Below are 25,088 nucleotides of genomic sequence, written 5' to 3'. Positions count from 1 at the left end.
GTTCCTATACATGCAAACATTACTCACATATATGAATTAGAAATATTTACAGTTGAAATAATGGATAATTATATTATACATTTCATTATCTTTGTCTTAAAACAATGAAACAGTACTGCTACAATGTCTGCTCGGGAAATATTTACAATACTTGTGCAAACAAAAATCTCCCAATATACTGGAGTCAGTGAGATAAAAATGATTTCATTGCAAGGTCTTGGCTTTAATGTGTCTACTTTTTAACTTGGTTTCTTTTTCTCTCCTCTTGCTCATTGGAGACGGTGTGAACAATCGTCTCCAGCGCAGGGTACTGAAAGATCCGTTTCCTCTGTGGAAATAATATAAAAGAAAAGATAAAGAGATTGAAAGCAACTCTTCACAATGCAATTTATGAATGTGCAGATACAGTATATGTATCTCTGTCCTTCTACCCTTTAAGCTTTTAATATTCTTGTATTTTATTATTTCAGTTAATGAAAAAAGGTAGCTTCTTTTCAGCGAAAGTAATGAAAGCCTTTTCTGGAATAAAGTCACTCATCTCGTAACAAAGAAAATACCCTTATTTCAAGATTTTTTTGTTTTAAGGGAAAAAAATTCAAATAAATTTTTTTCAGTAAAATCTAAAACGATTTTGAATGAAATACAGCTTTTTACCCTTCGGTGGTTTTTGTACATCTGAGCCAGTACCAGCAGCAGAACCAGGAGGAAAAAGCTGAGCCCAACCACGGTGGCGGTGTTATGAGAGACACCTGATGATTTATATCCACTGAGTCCACCTGTAAGAAAAAAATATAACAGAAAGATTGTCAGAAAAATGTGACATGGAAATCAATCCAGTATCTTGTGTTTGATGTGTGCAAATTTATTTGTAGCATATTTTACAGCATAAAGAACAAAAAAACAAAAGGAGAAAACTCACTCATTTGATGAACGTGGTATGTTATGTTTCCCAAAATGCCTTCTTTCCCGTAAAAACGACATGTCCATTCGCCCCATTTCTCCTCTGACACCTTGCTGATAATTAAAGTCTTCCCCTTCAGGACGGGCCCAACTGACTCAGTGCCATTGAGGTCATAAATCACTTGAAGCCACTCATATTCGGTGATCTCGCTTGTGTCAGTCAGTTGGCAGGTCAGCGTCATTGAGTCTTTTTTCTTTTCTGAGACAACTGAGAGCAAACACAAGAAATACATTTACTTTATGGCAAATAATAAAGATGCAGAGGATTTTTCCTCAAATTGAAACTGCAAACTTACTTTTGGCAACAACGAGCTGCATATTTCGAGTTATCTTTTGGTTTTCTATGGTCCCTGCACATCTGTACTCTCCCGCATCCCCAAACCCAACCTCGTTCAAACTGGCAGACTTATCCCAGGGGAGTTGAGCAGACGACGAGGATGCAGACAAAGAAGGAACATGTTTGAAAAGAGAGCCAGTCTTCAGTTTCTCCCAAACTGAGCCTGAAGGGGATAAACCAGAGGAGAAGACACAGGGGAGGGTGACAGCAGACCCCACCACAGCATACACCTTTGTATTGTCTCTGGATGGTTGGATGATTCCTGTAAGAGAAATAAAAAAAAATGTTAAGAGCATAAAAATATCATCCAACAGCTTCATTTCTTTACATAATTAGATTTTCTTGCACAGGATCTCACCTCTCACAGACAGAGTCGCTGAGGCTCGCCCCTCTTTGCCCTGGTAGCCCACAACACAAGTCCAGTCTCCTGTCACTCCCGCAGTTGCTTTTTTTTTCACAACACTTCCAGCTCTGATTGACGTGATTCTACTCTGAGGCACAAATGGGCTGTTGTTCAACAGCCACTGCACAGAGGCTCCGTCACGCCAAGGCGTCACATTACAAGTAACTGCAACATTGCTCCCCCATATGGGAACCGATGGAGAGATGGAAACTGTAAAGGACACAAGCGAGGATGAAATTAATGACATTAATTTACAGCATAGCAGCTAATTTGTAGTACATAGCACATACAAATGTGGAATGAGACTGTTGGTTCATAGGTAGCATTGTATTAAGCCTCAATTTACTTTATCATTGCTTTATCAATATCGTATCATGTTGAATCTTCTGCACTGATTTCAATACTTCTTGCAGTGGCAGCAATGCATCAAGGTGTCTATAAGTTTCTTACCTTTAATAATTCTGAGCAGGACCAAGTTTTCAGTAACCTCGTCTCCAACTTCCACCTTGCAGGAGTAAAGTCCTCCGTCCTCTTCTCTCAGGCTGATCATCTGTAGGCTGTAATCACCTCTTTCAAACTGGGAATGGGGGCACTGCACTCGTGAGACCCCTTTCTGTGACCACCGAGAGCCCCAGTACTGCAGACCGCTCTTTTGCTTTCTCCAAACAGTGCTGTGGACAGAGGTGTCACAACAACCTAGAGTCATGAACATGTAGATGCAAGTGTTTAGTTTGAAGATGGAGGAAATGGATTTGTTGATATTTGGAGCTGGACTAATAAATCAGAAATGTAAAAGTGACACAGAGAAGTGAGGAGTGAAGTTGCAACTCACCCTGTGTTGACTTTACTCCAGACGATGGCGACGGGGGACGAAGTGCCGCTTTTACAGGGCAGTACAGCCAGAGAGCCAGCTTTGGCCAGCACTTCTGTAACATCACATGTAACCCCTGGAGAAGAAACACATGGCGTTAATTTTAGCGGAAATAAAAAAAAATTAAAAAAATTGAAAATAAATTGAAATTGCAAATTTGTGTTTAAATTTGTCATAAAATTACCTGTCATGAGAACCCCAAAGATGAAACACTCCATCAACATGATTTTGTTGGCTTTGTTCTCTACACTGCTGTAAAAATGTATCTACAAATGTCACACACTTTAACTTCCTTAACCACCTACAGTCTGTCTCTCTGTGTTCTCTGATATGTTTGTGCGTTGATGAGGCATATATATGAGCATGTGGGAGGTGATGGGGGTGAAGTGTTTGGTAGTTCCTCTGTTGATCACGTGACTTTGGTTACAGGCTTTAACTTTGTTGCGGTGCAACTTTGTCAGCCTGGAAACTGTAAGACAGAGATGTAAACAGGGAGTCCCACTTCCTCCCACGGATTCTCTCTAATCTGTTCACATCTTCTTCTGTCAAATACACTCACTAACAAAATGTGACACTATTCAACTTCAAGCCAGTGAATACACAAGATACAACTACAGTATGGGATCATGTTGAATAAGACATCTGTACTTCTAAATAAACTCTCTATTTAGACATGCTTTAGTGCCAACAGTGGGCCACATTAAATATAATTATTCTCCACACAGGGCAGCACGGTGGTGCAGTGGTTAGCATTGTCGCCTCACAGTAAAAAGGTTCTGGGTTCAAATCTGGACCTTGGCCTTTCTGTGCGGAGTTAGCATGTTCTCCCTGTGCCTGTGTGGGTTCTCTCTGGGTACTCCAGTTTCCTCCCACCATCCAAAAACATCCATCTCAGGTTAATTGGTGGGTCTACAAATTGCACTTAGGTGTGAATGGTCTTTGTTTCCATCTGTCTCTATGTGGCCCTGTGATGGACTGGCAATCTGTCCGGGGTGTACCCTGCCTTCCCCCAATGTGAGCTGGGATAGGCTCCTGGCTTTTACAGTATCTATACTCGCTTTCAGGATAAAGCAGGTATAGATAATGGATAGATAATGGATGGATGGATTCTCCACACATCGCAGTAAATATTTCTTGTTTACAAATATCTACATCATCTTTCACGGAAGCTTGAATTGTTGCTTTGGAACCGAGATGGCAAAACTTCACCGCCAAACCAAACAGTGTCACCACTCCGTCACTACCAGAAAAAGCAACCTACTCTCATCATCAATATCATCATCACCGGTCACAGAACGAGTACATTTTGTGAAAATGTTGTGACAAACATTCATGAAAGTGAATCATCGCATCCGTTCTCAGTTCTTTGTTTTACTTTTCGTCAGTTGTCACAGCAGTAGAAACAGGACTAAACTGCCAGTCAGATGTTTGTTTAAGGCCTCATATTTTAGTAGGCAGACATGTCATTCAATGTAAACAAAAGAAATATAATTCATTGTAAATGCTTAGAGTATCCAGGTTACACAGAAATTACAGTAAATACAGGAAAATATATTTGAGATTTTATTGATTTTTATTAGACTAATCAGCCACCTTTGATGTATGTTGTGCTCCTAAAGATGTAATATTGATGGCCCTTCCTGATTTCTTATTTTTTTGCATGTTTGTCACACTTAAATGTTTCAGATCATCAAACAAATTGAAATATTAGTCAAAGATAACACAAGTAAACACAAAATGCAGTTTCTATATGAAGGTTTTCATTATTAAGGGAGAAAAAAAATCCAAACCCACATGGCCCTGTGTGAAAAAGTATTTGCCCCCTCCTGTTAAAACATAACTTAACTGTGGTTTATCACACCTGAGTTCAATTTCTCTAGCCACACCCAGGCCTGATTACTGCCACACCTGTTCTCAATCAAGAAATCACTTAAATAGGACCTGCCTGACAAAGTGAAGTAGACCAAAAGATCCTCAAAAGCTAGACATCATGCCGAGATCCAAAGAAATTCAGGAACAAATGAGAAAGAAAGTAATTGAGATCTTATCAGTCTGGAAAAGGTTATAAAGCCATTTCTAAAGCTTTGGGACTCCAGCGAACCACAGTGAGCGCCATTATCCACAAATGGCGAAAACATGGAACAGTGGTGAACCTTCCCAGGAGTGGCCGGCCGACCAAAATTACCCCAAGAGCGCAGCGACGACTCATCCGAGAGGTCACAAAAGACCCCACGACAACATCCAAAGAACTGCAGGCCTCACTTGCCTCAGTTAAGGTCAGTGTTCATGATGACTCCATAAGAAAGAGACTCGGCAAAAATGACCTGCATGGCAGAGTTCCAAGACCAAAACCACTGCTGAGCAAAAAGAACATTAAGGCTCGTCTCATTTTTGCCAGAAAACATCTTGATGATCCCCACGACTTTTGGGAAAATACTCTGTGGACTGACGAGACAAAAGTTGAACTTTTTGGAAGGTGTGTGTCCCGTTACATCTGGCGTAAAAGTAACACCGCATTTCAGAAAAAGAACATCATACCAACAGTAAAATATGGTGGTGGTAGTGTGATGGTCTGGGGCTGTTTTGTTTCTTCAGGACCTGGAAGACTTGCTGTGATAAATAGAACCATGAATTCTACTGTCTACCAAAAAAATCCTGAAGGAGAATGTCCGGCCATCTGTTCGTGACCTCAAGCTGAAGCCAACTTGGGTTCTGCAGCAGGACAATGATCCAAAACACACCAGCAAGTCCACCTCTGAATGGCTGAAGAAAAACAAAATGAAGACTTTGGAGTGGCCTAGTCAAAGTCCTGACCTGAATCCTATTGAGATGCTGTGACATGACCTTATAAAGGCGGTTCGTGTTGGAAAACCCTCCAATGTGGCTGAATTACAACAACTCTGCAAAGATGAGTGGGCCAAAATTCCTCCACAGCTGTAAAAGACTCATTGCAAGTTATCGCGAACGCTTGATTGCAGTTGTTGCTGCTAAGGGTGGCCCAACCAGTTATTAGGTTTAGGGGGCAAACACTTTTTCACACAGGGCCATGTGGGTTTGGATTTTTTTTTCTCCCTTAATAATAAAAACCTTCATTTAAAAACTGCATTTTGTGTTTACTTGTGTTATCTTTGACTAATATTTCAATTTGTTTGATGATCTGAAACATTTACGTGTGACAAACATGCAAAAAAAAAAAGAAATCAGGAAGGGGGCGAACACTTTTTCACACCACTATAGTAGATAGATAGATAGATAGATAGATAGATAGATAGATAGATAGGGTTAGATTTTGTAGATAGCTTTTTACCCAGATGGATAGATGCACATGAGAGTGTGTGGGTGAAACCTCAGCTGTTTTCCTTCATTTGGTAGAGACATTTTCCTTGGTTACAGCCATGTGGCAGTTGAGTGAGTGATACTTTCACTCTATTCTTTTCATCTCATCCACCTTGAACTTCCTCACATCAAACACTATCAGCATTCAAATCAATGTCACATTTGTTAGATTTTGTGGCTTCAGTCTGAAAAGCACAATACACAATTGGGGTATGAAAAATCATTGGGGTGTGCGTCACTTGCTGTGAGGTGGTCTTTCCTTCAGCTGATATTTAATCCCTTCCACTGTATCTGAATATGAGATGAAGGTACTGAGAAGGAAAATGCCCCTTGCATGGAAACTACTGAGCTTTGAGCTTGTAGCGAGATAATTATGTTAATAAGAATGAACTTGGAAAATAATCAAATCAGATTTCTTCTGTAGAAATTCAGCAGATGAGTTGTTTGTTCCTATGTCAAGTTCTCACTCTATTATCTCTGCTCTGGTCTCTGGTCTTGTTTTCTAAACTGACATCAGCATTAACTCTAAATAAGGAGATAAACTGTTTCAGAATTATAGTAAACACTGCAGTGGTTCAATTTCAATAACTGATATATGATTATACCACAGTATTCTTCATATGTAGGTGATGATGTATAATGTTCCACTGAGTTTTACTGGCAGAGGAAGTAGAGCACAGATTAAAAAAAATGCTGCTCTGCTGAGAAATTTGAACATTTTCTCATGTCAGCATTTTGTTCAGCGCTTCAGTTAAGAGCTACATCGGAACATGATGTAGATCTGTGATGAAAAAACATTTTAAAAAAAGTTTAAAAAAAAACACTGTGGTTGTTATTTGATGAGAAATTCTGCCTCTTAATAGTTTGCACCAGCTCAAAAAAAAATAAACAATAAAAAAGGGGATTTGGAAAGATTCTGTTGCCCTTTATTCCTATTATTATTATTATTATTATTTACTTGTGTTGCTCTATTTTGTTCTACAGGGTGTTGCATTCATAAAATAAAGTAAAATGTTGATTTAAAGGTGCACACACCCTGCCCACTTACAGTAAGCCTACTCTGCATATTACAGCATGGTTCTGCAAAAGGTTAATGGAATCTAATGTTTAATAATGTTTCATTTGGGTTAAATTTTCACACACCGACTGACGTCTTAGCAAGAATGAAATATAGTTGGATCAGATCTTTGCGGCACTTGTTTCTTTGAAAATGATAAAATATTCCATTCAGCTCTTAATAACAGTAAGACTGAAAGTATCAACATCTGTCAGTGTGCGTGTGAAAAGAGAAAGAAAAAAAACTGCCTGAATGTCTGCAGGTTTTCATGTTTTCATTACAACAGCAGATTCAGCAGTAGATCTTTTAGGTAGGTAGGTAGGTAGGTAGGTAGGTATATACTTTATTAATCCCCGAGGGGAAATTTTTTCACCACAGCAGCATACATACAGGAGCAATAATAGAAACAATAGAATAAAATAATAATAGAATAGAATAATATAATAGAAAATTTTATGTGATCATGGCAACTTACTCGGTACACATAGCTACAATTATTCTATTCTATTATTATTTTATTCTATTGTTTCTATTATTGCTCCTGTATGTATGCTGCTGTGGCGAAAAAATTTCCCCTCGGGGATTAATAAAGTATATACCTACCTACCTACCTACCTACAAAAGACCAGCAGCATCTCACCTTCATGAAGGTTACAATATTCACTTTTTGAAACGGTTTTGGTCAGAATGCAGTTTGTCCTATTGAATTGAATTGTGCTATACTGACAGGTGTTTTTATAATTTCGTCTCCATTCTCGTAAATAAGGGGAGAAATAACAGAAACACATGTATGCCGTACATATCATGAGCAGATTTGACAAATGATATTCATAGGGAATGATGTTTGCATGAAATGTGCCATTTTTTAGATTTTCAAGATTTTAACTGTGCAAGAAGTCGCTCATCTTATTTTATGATACTGTAGTTTATGTCAATAACAACCCATTACTGAATCCTGTTGTAATGTGCCATTTTTTTGTCCACTGACTGGTGGTAAACCTGAATTAAATTTACATGTCTGCTGACCTAACGTCTGTTGAGTCTACTAGAAATTTCCGTTTATTAATACTTTGATCCTCCGGTACCGGTGTCTCCCTCTACGGGATGAAAATCGTAGTGAAAAGTAAAAAAATATATATATACTGTATATATTCTTGCGCTGCTCCACGGACACTACGGCACCAACGCGTTGCATTGTGGGACACAGAGACAAATATTACAAGATGGAAGCTGCCACTAAGACCATGTTGAAGCGTCAATAACAAACATTTTCAGGCGTTACAAAAATAACAGTCTGTTGGTATAAGACTGTAGACCCGCTGGAAACAGGTAACTATCACAGTACCGACGGTTTTTTGTTGTTGTTGTTGTTGTTGTTTTTTTTATCGTGTGTAGCCTTAGTTAAAACTCAGGGTCGATGAGGAGCTCTGAAGAATCCAGCGGGCGTTAACGTGGTGATAGAAAGGGGAAGTCTTATCAGATTAACTGAGGTTAACTGTAATATTTCATCCACGTATTTGTTATTGACAGACATGTCTGTGCTGGGAGGTTTGCTGAGAGCCGGGGCGTCCTTGTGTCAGTCTGGGACTGTGCTGCACACAGCCAGGACCATCTCTACTGGTGAGTGCTGGAACTGGTTTCAGTAACCATGTGCAGACTAAACCTGCGTGCTTTTCATGTCTGAACTGCAGCAATAGTGTCACTTTATGTGTTTAGATCACATTTTGTTGTTAATTACTTCGATGAGAATACATGGCCTCGAGATGACATCAAAAAAGACTCTTATTTCAAGTTTAATTTTTTTTTTACAATTGCCATTTAACAACTGATCTGTAAAAAAAATATATATATATATTTGTGATTAATTGTAAGTGTATCAGTTAACCACCTGCAGGGTTTTCCCGAGGTTTGTGGAGGCCCTGGGGGCTGTGATAGTGGTGGGGAGTGGTGGGCAGGTATTGGATTAGAAACTGCACATTTTCACGTAATTTTGGACTATTATCATTTAATATATTTATTTAAAGGTTTGCAGTCCGCCTAAAAACAATGACAATCACCAAACAAAACAAAGCTTATAGTGAAGCTAAAGTGGCTTAGCTGCTGTTGTATTGTGGGAAAGACGCTGGTCGCAGCAGCTGACTGGTATTTGTGCAAAACATACTCAGACACTTAGTTCTGACTTGAAGCGATGTGTTGTCTTAAGGTATGTGCTACCAGATCAGGATGCATGCCATTCCTCAGCTGAAGACAGTGGACAGGTGGACCGAGAAGAGGAGCATGTTCGGAGTTTATGATAACATAGGTGTCCTGGGTAAGTGTCCTCTAATTTTTATCTGCAGTGTCAGCATGTAATATAAATTGTGTGGATTCAACCCTGTGTTTTCACTGATTATTTGTGCTTGTAGGAGAACCAAAGTCCTGAGCGTTGTCATAATCTAAATTATTAGACTGAATTTGTGCAGGAAAAAGTCTGAGAGTCAGTGGGTGTGTGTACAGTCTTAATATGTTCTAAATAACTGCAGAATAAATCCACTGAAGGTGGATAAATAGTGTGTTTACGAGTGTATTGAAACAATTGTAAGACGATCTAGCGTCTTGGATCAGATTGTGCCCCGTCGACTTTTAATCTTTATCCCAGTTGTTCTCCAGTTGTGTCTTTCCCACACTTTCACTTTCGTCTCGCACATTAACTGTGCAGAAACTGATCTCTCTCTCTTTGTGTGTCTTCAGGGGACTTTAAAGCTCATCCCAAAGACCTAATTGTGGCCCCCTGCTGGTTGAAAGCTTTCAAAGGTAATGAACTGCTGCGTGCAATTAGAAAGAAAAAGATGGTGGGAGACAGAATGATGAGTCAGGACAGACACAACTTGGAGAAGAGGATCCGCTTCCTCTACAGACGCTTCAACCGCACCGGCAAACATCGCTAACGCTGGACCAACCATGTCAGAAAATACATCAGACCTGCCAACAAGGACCGTCGGGAGTCTAGTGTTGTGATTATGTGCTTTCACTGTTGACATTTTTCAAAGTTATCGTGTCCAAACAAAGATTTATGTGCATCACTCTTTATGTACATTAATTGTTTTTGGACTTATTAAATACAAATGTACAAAATACAAATGGACTGGAAATGTGCCTTTTATTTATTCCTTCAGACAAGAGAACAGGCTGCAACCCACAAAGAGTTCAAAGGTCAGACATGAAGCTCGGCGTGAGAAGATCCATTAAAGTGATAAAGACCTTTTGTTATTGTTCATTTTTGATACAAAAATTAATAGGGTTAATGTTTGGGTGTAGTCTAAAGACAGTGGGACCATTTTCAAAGCGTCAATTAAAAAAATAGGCCGTACACTATATGGCCAAAGTGGGGAAACCCTAAACATACAGGAAATAATTGTTTGATGAGTCATTTCAAAACTGTGGGCACTGATGTGCTATAAACAACCTCCAGTGTTTTAGGAAGATCTTTAGCAAGATATTGTGCGTGGCTGCAGAGATTTGCTCTGAATAAATGATGAGGGCATCACTGATGAGTCCTGTGTCTCATTCCAGTTCATCCTAAAGGTTTTTGATAGGGTCAGAGCTCAGCCCAACCTCTGATAGCTATTAAGACCTACCTTTGTGCATGTGGGTTACCCACGGCTGCTAAAAACAAACTCATCAATCCTCCAACAAATCTGTGGGTGCATGAGATGTTTAAAAAATTAAATTTAAGAAGATAAGTCATTTATTTTTGACAGAAATGATAAATGTGTGACTTTACTGAACGTTTTTTTTATTTTTTGGTTTGAAGACTTAAAAAATATTAAAGAAATAAACATCACTTATCTTGACATATACCTATGACAAGGAGTTGTAGAAAAACATATGAGCCAATAAAGGTTGGGGAACAAAATATTTAACTTAAATGGCTCTAAATCCTGAAGACCAAAGGTTACATGGTTACCCATATAGGCTACTTTTGGATAAATCGTTTTTAGATATTTGTGATGTTTTTCTTTCCCACAATTGAAAGCATCTCATTTTGGTAATTTCATTCCTCCCTCAGCCCTTTTGTCCAGAGACTTTAATTTTCCCTATTTTCAATGGTTGACTTCCTTCCTCTTACTTCTCCGAAATAGGCACGGAGTTAATTCAAAATGAAAACAAAACAGATGTCGGGCTCAAAGGTGGGACTCTTCGGCTGAGCTATTGCAAAGGGAAATGTGATACAGGAGTAGGAGGAGGAGTGAATCCCAGGCCGGGGAGGAAACAGTCGAGTCAACACAGTAGGCTTTCACTGTACCGCAGTGTCGTCCCGCCGCCCTATCCTACACAGAGCTGCAGTACTGCAAAGTGTGAAGGGAGAGAGAGAGAGAGAGAGAGAGAGGAGGGGGGGAGGGGGTACCGCACTGTGGTTACGAGTCCAAGTGGAGAAGGCAGGAGGAGAGACGCATTATTGCAGTTGCCTTCAATTTACACGGGCGAAACTACCGCACTTGAAGACGAGCAGAGGAGAGAGAGGGGTGGGGGTGCCAGAAATCAAAGACACAACAGATTTCTCACGACTGCACTTTTCTTCCTCTTAATTTTGAAATTGCACACATTTGCCAGTCGTTTTCAGAAGAGGCAACTCAACAACCGGCCAATCAGTGCTGCGTCTCAGCATCCAGGAGCAGTTCTATAAGGACTCAGCATCACTTGGAGGAGCTGGACGCAGCCCTGCGGGAATCTAAACATCCGTGGATTTCTCCCGAATGGATTATAATCTAGAAGTACTTTTCTCCTCAATTTGCAGCGCTCTCCTCACACAGTGAATTATCATCCGACCTGTCTCGGTATTGCGGTACTTTGCTGACGACTTGCAGTATAAATGCATCGCTAGAAGAACGGCTCCATTGCACCAAGACCATCCTCCTCTGTTTACTGCTCGAGTGGCTCATAAACCTCTTTGCTGATTAAAAATTTTGACTTTTCGTTTGGACAAGTGCCTACAAATTCTCTTTTTTTCTGTGATCTTGCTGGGTTTTTTGTTTGTTTCGGGTTGTACTTCAGACCCTCCCTCTCCTGTCTCACAGCCCATCACCCTCCTCAGCTGAGTCAGTTCAAACAGCTGCATAGAAGATGTGAGTATTAATGCGGCTTTTCTACCGCACTCTTATCGCTACAACAACATGAAATATCTAATAAGAGGGACTGGATAAATATACCCTATTTTAAAATCTGTTCATTTCTTTATTTCTTTTTTTCGACTGAGGGCTCTGGCAATGAGCTGATTTCTTTCAGCTTGATGGATTTTGCTGACGCAAGTAAAATGTTCCGTCACTGCTTCACTAAATTATGTATTCAAAGGTTGACTGCTCTCATCCTAAAGCCTTTTGGTAGTGTTAAAGTGCGGTATTTTAAATGCTTTCACATCACAGAATAAAAACACGGAGATTATTTATCAGGTTTTTTGGGGGTCAGAAGGTTTTGAGGGACTTTGGAGTCATAATGTTGTAGAACATAAATGTCTATAATGATGATGACTAGCTTGTTAATTTGGATCTATTGCTTTGATTGTTGTCCCCCAGTAGACTGTGATATATTTTGGTGGCTGCTCCTCTGCGGATCTTGTTAGCTCAGTTTTAAACCTCCTGCATTCCCCTGTCTCCCCCCTCCCCCCCTGCTGTATTAACCCTTTCATCATTTCTGCCTCACCTCTTAAATCCCACCAACTCTCTGTAATTCTTCACAAGAACTTCTGCCTCCTCTTACTCTTCCTCACCAAAATATTTTCTTCCATAACACAGCCAGTATCTTCTTGGACAGGTCTTCCTGTGGCCTATAAATTCTTCCCCACCATCATCTTTTCTTCTTTTCTTGTTACCTACTTTTTTGCATCCCTCACCCAATATCGCCGCTCTCCCTGAGCATGTTATGCAGTTTTCCACTCTTTTTGCGTACTTTCTCTCTTAACATTTACTCCTTGACCTGAGAAGCTTTTACACGAAGCCTTTTTCCCTCTCAGCCTAGAGTGAGTTACGCTTCACATGCTTTAAAACATGGATCCATTATGAGAGCACAAGATGTTCCAGTTTCCCTCCACAACACTCCTCTCTGTGCTTCTTTAGGTCTGCCCCAGATGCTGCCCCACCAGCTGGAGCTCCCGGTGCTCCAGGTGCCCCTGGCGCAGATGGAGCCCCAGGCGGCGCACCTGCTGGCCCACCCAATACCTCCAGTAACCGCAGGCTACAACAGACACAGGCCCAAGTTGAGGAGGTGAGCTGGATCTGGCCAAGCTAAGATTCGGGATTGGCATTAGATGTCACATGCGATGCATCAAGAGTGTCAAAGTTAAACCATTAAATACCTGGTCTTGCACAGATTTTTCTGGACTAGTAACAGGCTAATATTTAAGATGTTTTACTGTTGTTCTGGCATTTATTTTGTTAGAAAGGTCTTCAGCTGAAATTTGCAAACAAATTGTGATTACTTTGTTGTTTGAATTTGTAACACATGGGCCCCTGACCCCCATGCTGCTCTCCTTTAAGCGGTCCTGTCACCCTCTCCGTCTCTTCCCTCCACCCCTGCCAAACACCCTCTCTTGCCTCACTTGTGGTCTAGGTGGTGGATATCATGCGGGTGAACGTGGACAAGGTTTTGGAAAGGGACCAGAAGCTTTCAGAGCTGGATGACAGAGCGGACGCTCTCCAAGCTGGAGCCTCCCAGTTTGAAAGCTGTGCAGCCAAGCTAAAAAACAAGTACTGGTGGAAGAACTGCAAGGTGGGCACATTAGTGTGGCTCCATTACACCGATTGTTACCACTAAAAGAAACAAATAATGCAACCAGAGTCTGAATTAACCATATGCCTATTAGAATATGCTGTGGTGCACAGGAGCGATATAGCATGAATATAGAGCACTAACACTACATAACAATCTGTTAATTAATGAGCTGCTGTGTAGGGCTGAAGAGATGCTTCAGGGAGAAAGAGTTCTGTTCAAGTGAGTTTTTAACTACAGACTCAGAAATGTAAAAGGGTTATATAACGACACCACAACAAACACAAAGAAGCTTAAGTGTTACAATTGATTTGTTGGTCTGTTTGAAGGCTGTGAACTCAAAACACTGAAGTTTCCGTGTCTTAGACTCCTTTATAAAAGGATGTACCATTAAAATTCTTGTCCTCCTTTTCAGATGATGATCATGATGGGTATCATTGGAGTCATTGTGGTTGGAATAATATTCTGTAAGTAGAAGACAGTTTTATAGATTTACAGGTTTAAGATGATCAATACATCAATATTAGTTTCTGTCCCAATTTACATTTACACATTTTCACATGGCGGTTACTTCACAATAATTTAGTATTGATGTATTTGTGCTGGTTTTTAACTAGAGATTAAGATAAAAATGTGGTTCCTCTGATTTTGTTGAAGGATACTGGCAGATATTAAACAACACAAGTTTATAAATTATATTTCTGTCCTAACAACCCCATGTTCCTCCATCATAAGGAGAGCTCAATGTCTTTTTTTACTTGTTTGTTTTAAGCCACGTATTGCCAGATCCATTAGACTAATGACTTCCTCTCTACTTCATTCGCAGTGTACTTCTTCTACTGAGCTCAGCCCATCAATACAGATGGATATGGACTTGAGGCTGATATGAGAGTGGAGAGGAAAAAAAAAAAAAAAAAAAACCAAGCGCCACTCCTCCCCTTTTTATCAGACCTCTCCTCCCTCTTTTCACACAGTCTTCCATCAAATCATCTTGCACTTCAACATGGCAGTATTGTTTATAGGTGTCTCCGCTCTCTTTGTCCCCCTTCCCTCCCCCTCCCTTCTCGTTGCTTTCTTCAACTGTTTTGGCGTGACGTCTCACTCACTCTCTCCCGTCTCTTCACCTCATGTATTATTGACGGACGCAGCAGGCGGAGTGTGAGAGGAAGAAAGACAGGGAAGGAGGGAGAGGGAAAAATCCTTGTGACATGGGAACATATGGGGCTAAGCCCACCGAATAGAGATGGGGGGTGTACAGAAGAGTTTGCGGTCTCTGCCCCAGATACACCAAAGCTTGTTCATATTTCCTTTTTTTGAGAGTCCTACATTTGTAAATTGATGCCTAACTAACACACTCCTTCCATCACTCCTGCTTCCATCATTGTTTCTTACTAACACAAGGTCATGTTAGATTAAGACTATGATCATTTTTGTTGTATCCGCGTGTGTGTAATTGTGATCCAAAACATTGTAGCTTATAGCTTTTTCCAAGTTTATCCAATGGGCTTTTACTCGTGATGTTTTTTTCCCTTTCCTGTCAAACTGTCTCTCACTTAAGTCTCTTATGTCTGCAACGCTCCGTGATGACATGAAAACACAAAATGCAAAAAAAAGAAGAGAGACTGTGTGAGAGTTTAGAAAAGGTAGAAGTGATTCAGGGGAAAGGTAGTAGGAGTATTGCAACATAATTTTCCTGCATAAGTAAGTGAAACTTAATTCCTGTTTAATAAGCAATTATTGATAAAGTAGTCTTATAACTAACTATACTTCATTTGTACCTGGGTTTTTGTACCACAGGTGGTGGCATAGTGGTAGCATTGTGCTTATGGGTATAGTAATATGCACAGGAAGACAAGCAGCCACTATCAGACAATCTACTGAATAGATGAAGTGACTGCTCCGACCTAGAGGAAGGTCTCTTTGAACTCTGATTCCCAGCCATAGACAGATGAATGTGTCGCATCACATTTCAAACAGGTTCGAACGTCCCGCTCGTTTTGAGAGTTGTGCTGTCAAAGTGTTTGATTATTGTTTAAGCTGACCTGGTTTTTCAGAAAGCTGGAAAATGTGTGAGAAAAAATTATTTGGAAACCCAGAGCCACTTGGCCATCGCAATCGCCGCTGACTCACATAAAAACTGACTCATCATCTGTCACCTGCAGTTCGATAACGGCCAGTCTGAGGTGTTTGTTTCTAACTTGCATGGCCAACGGTGTCCATAGTTTTGCCTTTGTGTGGCCTGTGTATCTGCCATTTCTGAATCTTACTGCCGACTGTACATTTTCTTTTGTTAGTGGTTTAAAGGACCTGTGTACAATGTCTTTCTGATAATTACTGCTTATGCAATGCAACGATGCTCAAGAGTTTGACAAATTTTGTTGAAATCACTTGCTTTTGGGAGAAAAATTATATTCGGAGACTGCAAATACCTTCTACTATAGTGACCTGTTAAAAACATGTAGTTGTATGATTAGAACCATAGTACACATCTGTCAGTTTATGTTCCTGAAAATGTGTTTCTAAGTTCTTTCAGGTTTGGGGGCTGTTGGATATAAGAAGTTAATTTTCCTTTCTCATGACTGACTTTGAGGGTTGATAAAATTGTAAAACTATGAACAACCTTATGTTCAAAGTGCATTTGTGCATAATTGTAGCAGTTAGACAAAATTATCTGATGATATTGTTAGGTAATTGCCACATGAGAGACTATGTTTTGTGATTTACAACCTCAAAATACAGAAAGAAATGCAACTAGGTTTGCAAAAACAAATGCATGTTTACCACTTTTGCTGATGCCAATAAAGAAATAATGAACTAAACTGTGCTGATGTTAGTTTTTCTTAACACACTGGACCTGATTAGGAAATGTTTCTCCTCCATGTGATGCCTTCACAGCTAAATATACAGATTCTGATTATCACTGACATTTTATAACAGAATGATTACTTGAAGAAATAACTTCTATAAATAAATAACTAAAACAAGAACTATACCAATGTACCATTTGATGATATCAAATACATAAAACAATGTTGCCGAGTCACAAAATCCTTAATTATTAAAAGCGAGATACATGTACTGTGATATTGTACAATAATAATATCAATATCACAAAAAAACAGACAGACAAACCATGATAACACACTACATTTAAAACAGTAAGAACAAAACAAACAAAAAACACTCAAAAAAGGAACCTGTAATCCCTTAAAATCCTAACTTCTGTTTCCACCTTAAGTACCTTGTAGAGCTGGAAAACTCCACATTCAGTACCGGTTCTGTTTGCAACTTTTAACTGACGTTATCTGATGAACTAGATATCAAAACCCAAGTCTTTAATGGCTATAAAACACTACAGATGACCTCTTTGTAATTTTACACATTCTCAAAACATTCAGCCTGACATGTCTGATGTCTTTGGAAACTACAATTTCCACCGGAGTATAAAACTAAGTTGTCAGTTTCAACACAGTTTGGATGTAGGGCATGAGTTTGCACTGTAAGATTTGGAGAGGGTTTAAATGACAGATGGATACCAACTTATAGTTTCCTACACCAGCAGGTGAAAGGTTTTAGCAGAAACATAAAAAAATAAATAAATAAATAAAAAAACATTATAAAAATATTTTTTTTTAAAAGCTTGCCCTATTTTTCACTTTATACTAATCAGAGAAACAAAGAAGCCAAAAAAAAAATAATCCCCAAATCCTCAGAGATCAGAAGGATTTTAAATATATATGGTTTTTTTTTCAACATAGCGGAAATGCACAATATAACATACAAGAATCAAAGGACAAGTATTTAATTTTTTGGGGGGTGTGTGTTAAATAGTTTACAATGGTAAAGAAAAGCAAACAAAGTTAAAAAAAAAAAAAGGTGTAACAAAACAACAACAGACAGACAAAAACAGAAAACAAAGCAAAAACAAACAAAGTAAATCAAAACACCCACTCGCAACACATACTCACAAAACCCACCCACACATATGGCCTACACTTTCAATTACATAAAGTTTCTACAGTACAGTATTCTTTTTGTGAAACTACAGTATGGTGTTAATCAGATAGACAAGGGAAGGACAGAGGACCAGATAAGTCAGTACAAGTTACCAGACGAGTCTCATTCAGTGGGCAACACTGACAGATTGTGAAAATATGAAATGAAAGGTTGCCATTTCTTAGTGAAATGGTCCTTACAGCCTCTAAGTGCATATATATATTTTTTTTAAGACTTAAGAAAAACATCACATCCTTAAGCCAGGCAGACTGAGATGGCGAATTTGGAGATTTCCAAGCAAGAAGTATTCTACGACATGCCAGAAGAGTGGTAAAGGCAATAATAAAGTTCAATTACATAAAGTTTGGTTACTTTGGTACCATAGAGGATAGATTTGGCTGGGATTCAAAAGATTGCCAGAAGAGGGCACGGTTGTACCTTGATGCCTAAAACTATAGTTAAAATATCAAAAGCATAGCACCAGAAATTTTCAAATTTAGGACAAGCCCAAAATGTGCATAGTAAATCCGCTTGAGGATAATTACAATGGTTGTATCTTGGGAATATGTTAGCTAGTCTGCTTTTACTAAAATGCATCCTATGGACCACTTTAAACTGAATAAGACCAAGTCTGGCACAAGATGTAGACGTGTTCACTGTATTCAGTGCACCTACCCACCAATTCTCTGTTAAGTTCATCTTCAACTCACTTTCTCATTTAGTTTTAATTGCAGAAATGGTATCAATTGTAGTTATAATCTGATAGTAAACTTTAAAGATCAGTCCCTTCTGAGTTGGATGTGTGTCCAGTAGGCTTTCCCAAAGTGTTTTGCATGGGAGGTTAGGGTATGAAGGGAACTGTTTCACCACAAAGTGGCGGAGGATTTTAAATTTGAGGAGGAATGCAAACAATTCAAGATTCTGATGATGCCTCCGATATAACTAATTTTCGGTGTGTTAAATATAATTCCGCTTAACTTTGGAGGCTCCTGTTCTGGCAGCATCATCAAAAAACATACATAGTAGACATTTTATAAACTGGCAATTAAATTAAATCAATTGTGATTTTTTTTTTTTAAAGATCATTTTTATGGGCACTTTCTACTGTTATTTGACAGTTGCAGTGGAAATGGAGAGGACTTGAGGGTGAAAAGAGCAGGGGAATGGCATGGAGTAAAGGGCTGGAGAAAAAGTTTATTTTCTTGCTGACAACTATTCAGTTTGGAATGTATGGGTGAGTTTTATGCCTGTAATTTTGCATTTTGCAGGTTACAGAAATGCAAGCTCCAAATGCAACATCTAAAGTAGCAACAATAATCAACACCAAATCTATAAAGCAAATAAATTATACACCCAGATCATAAAATACAGCTATTATCATCACAGCTTTCCCCATAAACTGGAGTTTTTCCCGTTCATCAGAAGTTTAGAAGAGTGATGTAACTGGTAATCCTTAAAGACTTAAAATGACACAAAGAAACCATTCCCGGGCTCAGCTTCAAGTCCAGATGATGTAATACTAACCTATCTCATGACCTGGTAGAAGAAAAGTACAGTGATGACCAGGAAACCCAGGACCCACCAGTAGGAATCTGCAGAGTGAAAGAAACACAGAACAGTTGAAAGTACTGTTTTTCATTTTCCAGAGGTGTAACTTTACAGCCTGGTATTACCAGACCTGGATTTACTGCATGAATGTACGGGTCTAGACACAATTATTTCTAGTCATTGCATTTTACTGGGCGTAAACCTCAGGTTAATTTTGAAACTATTGGAGCAGCCTTTAACCAATCTGCATTGATCACCATATACTGTATGTTGTGCGCCAAATCTCAACCACCATGGTCATTGTTGGAACTACTTTAACTTCATCGCACTTAGCCACATCCACTGGTCGGTGATTGGTCCGTCCTTCAAAGGGGCTGAGAAAACCTTAATACGAATGACTGTAATCACAGCAAAGACTGAAGCTGTGAGCAACAATCAGTCACAGCCAGGATAATAAGTTTACATAGAAAACTCCACTGGATGGACAAAAAAGTTGTAGAAGTTGCGATTTGATCCAGGCCACTGTTCAAACTCAATTGTGTGTTAAACGTCCAAATCTTAAATGACACTTAGGCATCTATTTCTTCAGTCTAGTAATATATTCCTCTCCAAAAAGTTAGCTTTTAACTCGTGCTTACATCTGCATGATTTAAACAAAGTTACAACCTGCAGGTTAGCTTAGAAAAAAAAAAAAAAAAAAAAAAAAAAGGAATGGAAGGATAACTTTCCAATTGTAGTTTTTACATTTCAGTATTTTTTTTAACAAGTTAAACAAAGAAGACGTTAAGTGTTAATTAGAGGTGGACATTTACATTTCAACCAAAGCCAGGCTAGCTGTTCTTCTGTTTCCAGTTGATGTACTAAGCTAACTGGCTGTTAGCTGTAACTTAATATTTACCATATAGACAAGAGAGCGATATCGTATCAATGCTCTCATATGACTTTCAGGAAGAAATCAAATACAAATATTTGTATATTCTCCCCTTATTTTTAACTTTAATAATAATGTCCACACATAAATACCTGGTTTGGGACTTTCTACCACCACACTGACATTGTGAGGATCGTCCAGGGCTAGGTGGTACACCCTGCAGATGATTTTGGTCCCTGGGGTGACAGTGGGGGGCACAGTGATGTGAGACGAGAGGGAGTACGTCTTGTCACCATGCTGTCGATGGCTGGACAGAGAGCCTTGATCTGCAAAGAGTTCAGGCTCTGTGTCTGTAGGAGAGAGGGAAAACCACTCCATCTGAAAGACAGATGAAAGCAGAGAATTATGACCTGACAATCAATCAATTGACCTATCAGTGTTTATTTGCATAGCATCTTTCACAAAAGTTAGTACATTTCAATGTGGTTTACACGTAACAAGCTGATAATATGTGTAAACAGTAAGACAATTTGAGACTAATGCACACGAGAAAGAAAAGTAACGAACGAAGTAAGTTGAAAAAATAAAGAAGGTAATTTATAAATATAAGTTACAAAATCCTTTTAAAACAAAGCCTCAGTGTTTCTCCTGTTCACTGGAAGAACTAAATGTTCCAGTGAACATTAGAGGACTGGGTTCGTATTATGTAAGTATGTCAGAGCAGTGGGCGCTGAAGTGCTTTAAACCTGCATTAACTGCTTTTCTTGCTCACAGGATTAAGTTGTGATCACAGCATTGATGTACAGTATCATCACCTTTTAAGTTCATGTTGTGAACCTGTTGGGAAACATTTATTTATACATGTAGATGGTTTTCTTATAGAACAACAAAATCCAACATTGACTCTCTTTTAGCTCTGTTTTTGGATGGAAATATCCAGCTTTTTAGTGAAATGCTCCTCCATTTTCACCAGCTAGTCTCTAAATGTGTCTGTCTGAGGTTTGAGGTGTTATGTGATGGCTTTTTTTTCACTGAAATCAGCTGCTTTCTGAGGCTGATAACAATACAAGGAGCAGTGAGCCAAAATAGTAAAACTGCATGCGGGACATCGAAACACTGAGCTGAAGCTCGCTATTAAGCTTTGTAAAGCTGAGGGAAGCTGAAGACCGACCAATTCACATGTTGACAATCCTTAACACTGAAATCTTATACATTGTTATTATGATTGCATTGTTATTGATTTTAGCTATCATAAAGTAAAATTATTTGGAAATCAATATGAAAACTGACGGTCAAACACTGCAGTTACTTTCAAATAGCTAAATTGTGTTGTCCTTACAGGGCCTAGAGAGCATTATAATAGGCTAGCCTGGATGATAGAAAGGTATGCATGTATGCTTGGCCCTTTCTGTATGATTTTGTCTTTGGCCATGATGGTTATCATGTAAAAACGCAGTTACTGACCTGAGCGTCCAGCGGGTAGTAGTTTTTGCAGTGACAGCTTAATGTTTGGGCTGATTTTGCCTTCAAAACCAACTTCTCCTCTGAGAGTGAAACCTGTGGCGGTTCTGAAAAAAGAAGAGTTGAATTTACAGGATTGAAAAGAATAAATGCTGTGGATGCTTAAGAATCAAGAAATCAGATTAGGGTGCAACTTACGAACAATATGGAGTTGAATGACCTGCTGGGCGTGGAAATGGCCTACGCTGACTGTACAGATGTAGATCCCCTCATCCAAAACCTTCAGCCTGGTCACAGTCATGGAGGCGTTACCCTCACCAACAACCTGGGCAGCATCCACGCTTGAGCCCCTCCTATCACCATGCACTGAAGACAGAAAATTAGAGAGGAATTGTGAAACTTTGAGATCTGATCTCTTCACATCATCTCCATTTTTATATATTTTTTTTGCTGAGAACAAATGTGTTAATAAAATAACCAGTTGACACAAAAATCGATGTCAAAAGGATGTCACGGATTATTAATTCTAATTCTGTAGGTCATAAAATTACAAAATTAGCGTAATATGTTTATAATTTGCTCAAAGCTTGTTGGTTATACAGTTTGATAGCTAATTTCGTGTCATTTCATTTGAAATACACCTGTTCACACCTGCAGTTCTCACCTACTGTGCTTCCCTCCATGTCATCCAGTTTTGTCTTCATTTCAAGCACTTTGTGGCCTCTTCCCCTGTGCTGCAGTCGCCATTCAATGCTCACTTCCTGCGCTAACGGTACCTCCTGCTGCTTGAAGCCACAGCTGAGGAGAACATCACCGCTTAGAGTGGCAGATACAGACTTTATGTGGGAAAACACCAGGAATATCACTGAAGGACAAAAAGCAAAGACAAGACAGAAAAAGTATTGAGAATGTTATTATTTCCAGTCTTTAAAAAAAAATTAAAAAAAATAGAACTTTAAGTCATCCCTGGAAAATGGGATAATGAAGTCTGAATCTCACCTTCAGTCATCAGAGTTCCTGTGTGGCTGAGAGGCAGACCCAGTTTGTTTTGTATCAGGGTTGACTGGTTCACCTCCACCATCAGAGTCTGCATAATGAATGCAGTGCTGAAGTCAACTCCCTCCACACTGAGGGACACCATGAAGTAGGCTGGATCTGAACTTTCCTGGGAACCTTGAGGAGAGTAACGACTTATTTCACATGTCACCTCCTGCTCATTGCAGTCTGCATGGAGCAACACATCTGCATTGGGGATCTTGGGTGATGACACTGCCACAGAGGAATGAGAGAAGTTCAACACAGGCTGTGCTTGTATTACGCCAAACTTTATAAATATAGTAGAAAACGCAGGGATAACCTTTGGCCTCAAACAGGAAGAGGTCTGGATCAGGGATTGAGGGCGGAACAAATGGAGTAAGTTCCTCAAGTGATTCATCTGAGGCCACTGCAATATCATGCAGAACAAGACTGGCTGGAGTCCGGGTAAAGAGAGCACCACCTCCCATTCCACCAAGTCCAACTCCCTCCTCTACTAGAGTGCAGGAAAGTACGACATCTGCAACACCATCACCTGAGAAACAAGAAGTAGATGTTAAAAAAAATAAAAAAAAGACTTCTTCAAATGTTAACTTATATGCTTAAATAGGCTATATAATTATCAATTTTTACAGCAACATGGTTAAAGTTTATGACCTTTAATTTACGGAAAAGCTCACCCATTTTTTACACTTTCAGATAAACTAATTCTAGAGTAAAAGTTAATACAGTATTTCCAAATAAATTCTTGAAATAGTCATTAATTGAACATTGAATTTGGTTAGATTTTCAAGAAGTTTTGATATTTTAATTGGTTTTATTGCAATGAGTATGATTTCTGGGCTTGTTCCTTAAAATTACTGCTCCTATAAAAAAAAAAAAAGAAGTAAATGTTCATTATTCATCAATATTCAGGTACTACTGAAATCATTATGTTGTGCACTGACTAAAATATTGTAGGCTAAATTAGATGTGCAGTTAATATCATTCAGTAAATTAAAAGTGTACAAAATTAACATCATTTCCATTTGACCTCTAACTCATAACAATTACATGGTTCTTTTAGGAAATGTAAATCATAGAATAATATGTCAGACAATGTTAAATAACCTACCTCTTTAAAACAGTATACTGCTCAGCTTACAGTTATTGGTTTCGTACTACGTTTATATCCATTATTCAATACTTTATCAATAGGACATAATTAACGCTCTTACCACAAACGCGAGTAATGAAGTATCCAAATAAAATTATTTCAATCATCATCATGGTGCAGAAGTTCCGTGTTTTTGTGAAAGAAAAAAGTGAGGTACGACCAAATAAAATAAAATAATTGCTACGAATGCACCGCAGCACTTTCACTTTTGATTTCAACAACTAACAACGCATCACTGTGTCGGTCTTTCTTTTTTTTTTTTTTTTTTACAAGCTACAGTTTGTTTTACAGCCTTTCTTCACTCCATCGATGTTATTTAATAGCTGCACAGCATTAAATATGATCTAATTTAAAAGTTGACTCTGGGGGTAGAGCAGGAGTTGTGCCGTTGTTTTTCCGCCGGGGAGCAGGCGCGTCATGCAGCTGCGGAAGCGTCAAAGAGAAACTAAGCAGACAGGACTGTCCAATGACAGAGCGGCAGAAAGCGGGTCATTTGTCACTATGGAAACGAGCCGTAACGGTTGGATTTCACTTAATATCAACCCTAAAATCAGTTTATTTTTTTTTTTAATTTTTTTTTTAACTTTTTAGTGCAATACAAAACAATACAAGAGGAGTTTTTAATTCAACTTGTATGAATGCATTCCTATCAGGTTTATAGCCATAGAGATTGCAAACTGGGTGAAAAAGCTTGCTTGTGGTTTTCGAAGGTTAAAATGTCATCCTACCACCACCCCTGGAACAACGCCATATAGGCCAACAACAAGCTCTGCAAATCTCGTGAATCAAAGAGAGAGACAAGAGCTGACTTCATGCAGTCATTCGAAATTAAAACACCCCCAGTGTGTCCAGCCCGTGTCTGGAAAAATCTGTATGCGAGTTAACGTTTCAGGAGAAATGTCTCCTGCTCAAATTGACCATTACTGTTGCAGAAGAAGAGATTCATGGTATTTTGCAATTAAATTTAGCCTGCAATGTTTGACTTTTTCAGTTTTGGCAAAAATAAATACAAGAGCGAGACATAGGAGAAAAGCACCTTGGGTGAACTAGAGTAACCGAAGCAGGTAATTATTTTTTGGTGAAATAAAAAGTTCCCAGGTATGAGCAAAAGTATAGTGAAGACACAAAAGAAGCAAGTTGTAAGATCAGCAAGAGAATTTAACTGAGATAATCGAGATACACAGTATAACTGAGGCACCTGCTGTGGTGCAAGGTGTTGCAGTGACACAAATACCAGTAATGTTGAAGAGGATACTGATGTGGGTATCATTTTTAACATCAAAGAGATATGAATAATCTGAGCTACTGTGCAG

The 25,088-nt window shown here is 39.0% G+C and overlaps 4 protein-coding genes across 4 annotated transcripts; 2 read left to right on the top strand and 2 right to left on the bottom strand.

The window, feature by feature from the left end:
• Window positions 1–8: 8 nt before the first annotated feature.
• Window positions 9–2,871, bottom strand: LOC138619318 (lymphocyte activation gene 3 protein-like). Its single transcript, XM_069695665.1, has 8 exons — window positions 2,756–2,871; window positions 2,533–2,647; window positions 2,151–2,371; window positions 1,656–1,910; window positions 1,257–1,559; window positions 920–1,168; window positions 655–776; window positions 9–328 (listed from the first exon to the last, which is right to left on the bottom strand). Exons 1-8 carry the CDS (start codon window positions 2,793–2,795, stop codon window positions 233–235), a joined length of 1,401 nt encoding a protein of 466 aa, XP_069551766.1. The 5' UTR covers window positions 2,796–2,871; the 3' UTR covers window positions 9–232.
• A 5,295-nt stretch (window positions 2,872–8,166) lies between these two features.
• mrpl51 (mitochondrial ribosomal protein L51) lies at window positions 8,167–10,078 on the top strand. The gene is made up of 4 exons (XM_069695513.1): window positions 8,167–8,293; window positions 8,495–8,584; window positions 9,168–9,275; window positions 9,695–10,078. Exons 2-4 carry the CDS (start codon window positions 8,497–8,499, stop codon window positions 9,889–9,891), a joined length of 393 nt encoding a protein of 130 aa, XP_069551614.1. The 5' UTR covers window positions 8,167–8,293; window positions 8,495–8,496; the 3' UTR covers window positions 9,892–10,078.
• Window positions 10,079–11,359: 1,281 nt separating this feature from the next.
• vamp1b (vesicle associated membrane protein 1b) lies at window positions 11,360–16,527 on the top strand. The gene is made up of 5 exons (XM_069695663.1): window positions 11,360–12,069; window positions 13,057–13,204; window positions 13,550–13,708; window positions 14,124–14,175; window positions 14,535–16,527. Coding segments are annotated over exons 1-5 (378 nt in total). The 5' UTR covers window positions 11,360–12,067; the 3' UTR covers window positions 14,552–16,527.
• A 2,025-nt stretch (window positions 16,528–18,552) lies between these two features.
• tapbpl (TAP binding protein like) lies at window positions 18,553–24,708 on the bottom strand. The gene is made up of 8 exons (XM_069695653.1): window positions 23,837–24,708; window positions 22,942–23,154; window positions 22,584–22,853; window positions 22,249–22,449; window positions 21,783–21,950; window positions 21,588–21,691; window positions 20,276–20,501; window positions 18,553–19,296 (listed from the first exon to the last, which is right to left on the bottom strand). Exons 1-8 carry the CDS (start codon window positions 23,886–23,888, stop codon window positions 19,229–19,231), a joined length of 1,302 nt encoding a protein of 433 aa, XP_069551754.1. The 5' UTR covers window positions 23,889–24,708; the 3' UTR covers window positions 18,553–19,228.
• Between the last annotated feature and the right edge of the window lie 380 nt (window positions 24,709–25,088).

Source organism: Brachyistius frenatus, unplaced genomic scaffold (genome assembly GCF_029030835.1).
Source record: "Brachyistius frenatus isolate BFR_SWC_R1_liver_20210118 unplaced genomic scaffold, ASM2903083v1 Contig_20, whole genome shotgun sequence".
Lineage (NCBI taxonomy): Eukaryota > Metazoa > Chordata > Actinopteri > Embiotocidae > Brachyistius > Brachyistius frenatus.
This window is presented reverse-complemented; position numbering and strand designations above follow the sequence as displayed.

Bases quoted from the DNA above. Each gene is read 5' to 3' on its own strand.
- LOC138619318 (XM_069695665.1), bottom strand. From the start codon at position 2,795: ATGTTGATGGAGTGTTTCATCTTTGGGGTTCTCATGACAG. The intron at 2,648-2,755 runs GTAATTTTATGA...TTTCTTCTCCAG, and splicing joins CTTTGGGGTTCTCATGACAG to GGGTTACATGTGATGTTACA. The intron at 777-919 runs GTGAGTTTTCTC...TTTTTCTTACAG, and splicing joins ATACCACGTTCATCAAATGA to GTGGACTCAGTGGATATAAA.
- mrpl51 (XM_069695513.1), top strand. From the start codon at position 8,497: ATGTCTGTGCTGGGAGGTTTGCTGAGAGCCGGGGCGTCCTTGTGTCAG. The intron at 8,585-9,167 runs GTGAGTGCTGGA...TGTTGTCTTAAG, and splicing joins AGCCAGGACCATCTCTACTG to GTATGTGCTACCAGATCAGG. The intron at 9,276-9,694 runs GTAAGTGTCCTC...GTGTGTCTTCAG, and splicing joins TGATAACATAGGTGTCCTGG to GGGACTTTAAAGCTCATCCC.
- vamp1b (XM_069695663.1), top strand. The intron at 13,205-13,549 runs GTGAGCTGGATC...CTTGTGGTCTAG, and splicing joins CACAGGCCCAAGTTGAGGAG to GTGGTGGATATCATGCGGGT. The intron at 13,709-14,123 runs GTGGGCACATTA...CCTCCTTTTCAG, and splicing joins ACTGGTGGAAGAACTGCAAG to ATGATGATCATGATGGGTAT.
- tapbpl (XM_069695653.1), bottom strand. From the start codon at position 23,888: ATGATGATGATTGAAATAATTTTATTTGGATACTTCATTACTCGCGTT. The intron at 21,692-21,782 runs GTAAGTTGCACC...TTCTTTTTTCAG, and splicing joins CATTCAACTCCATATTGTTC to AACCGCCACAGGTTTCACTC. The intron at 20,502-21,587 runs GTCAGTAACTGC...TCTGTCTTTCAG, and splicing joins ACTACCCGCTGGACGCTCAG to ATGGAGTGGTTTTCCCTCTC.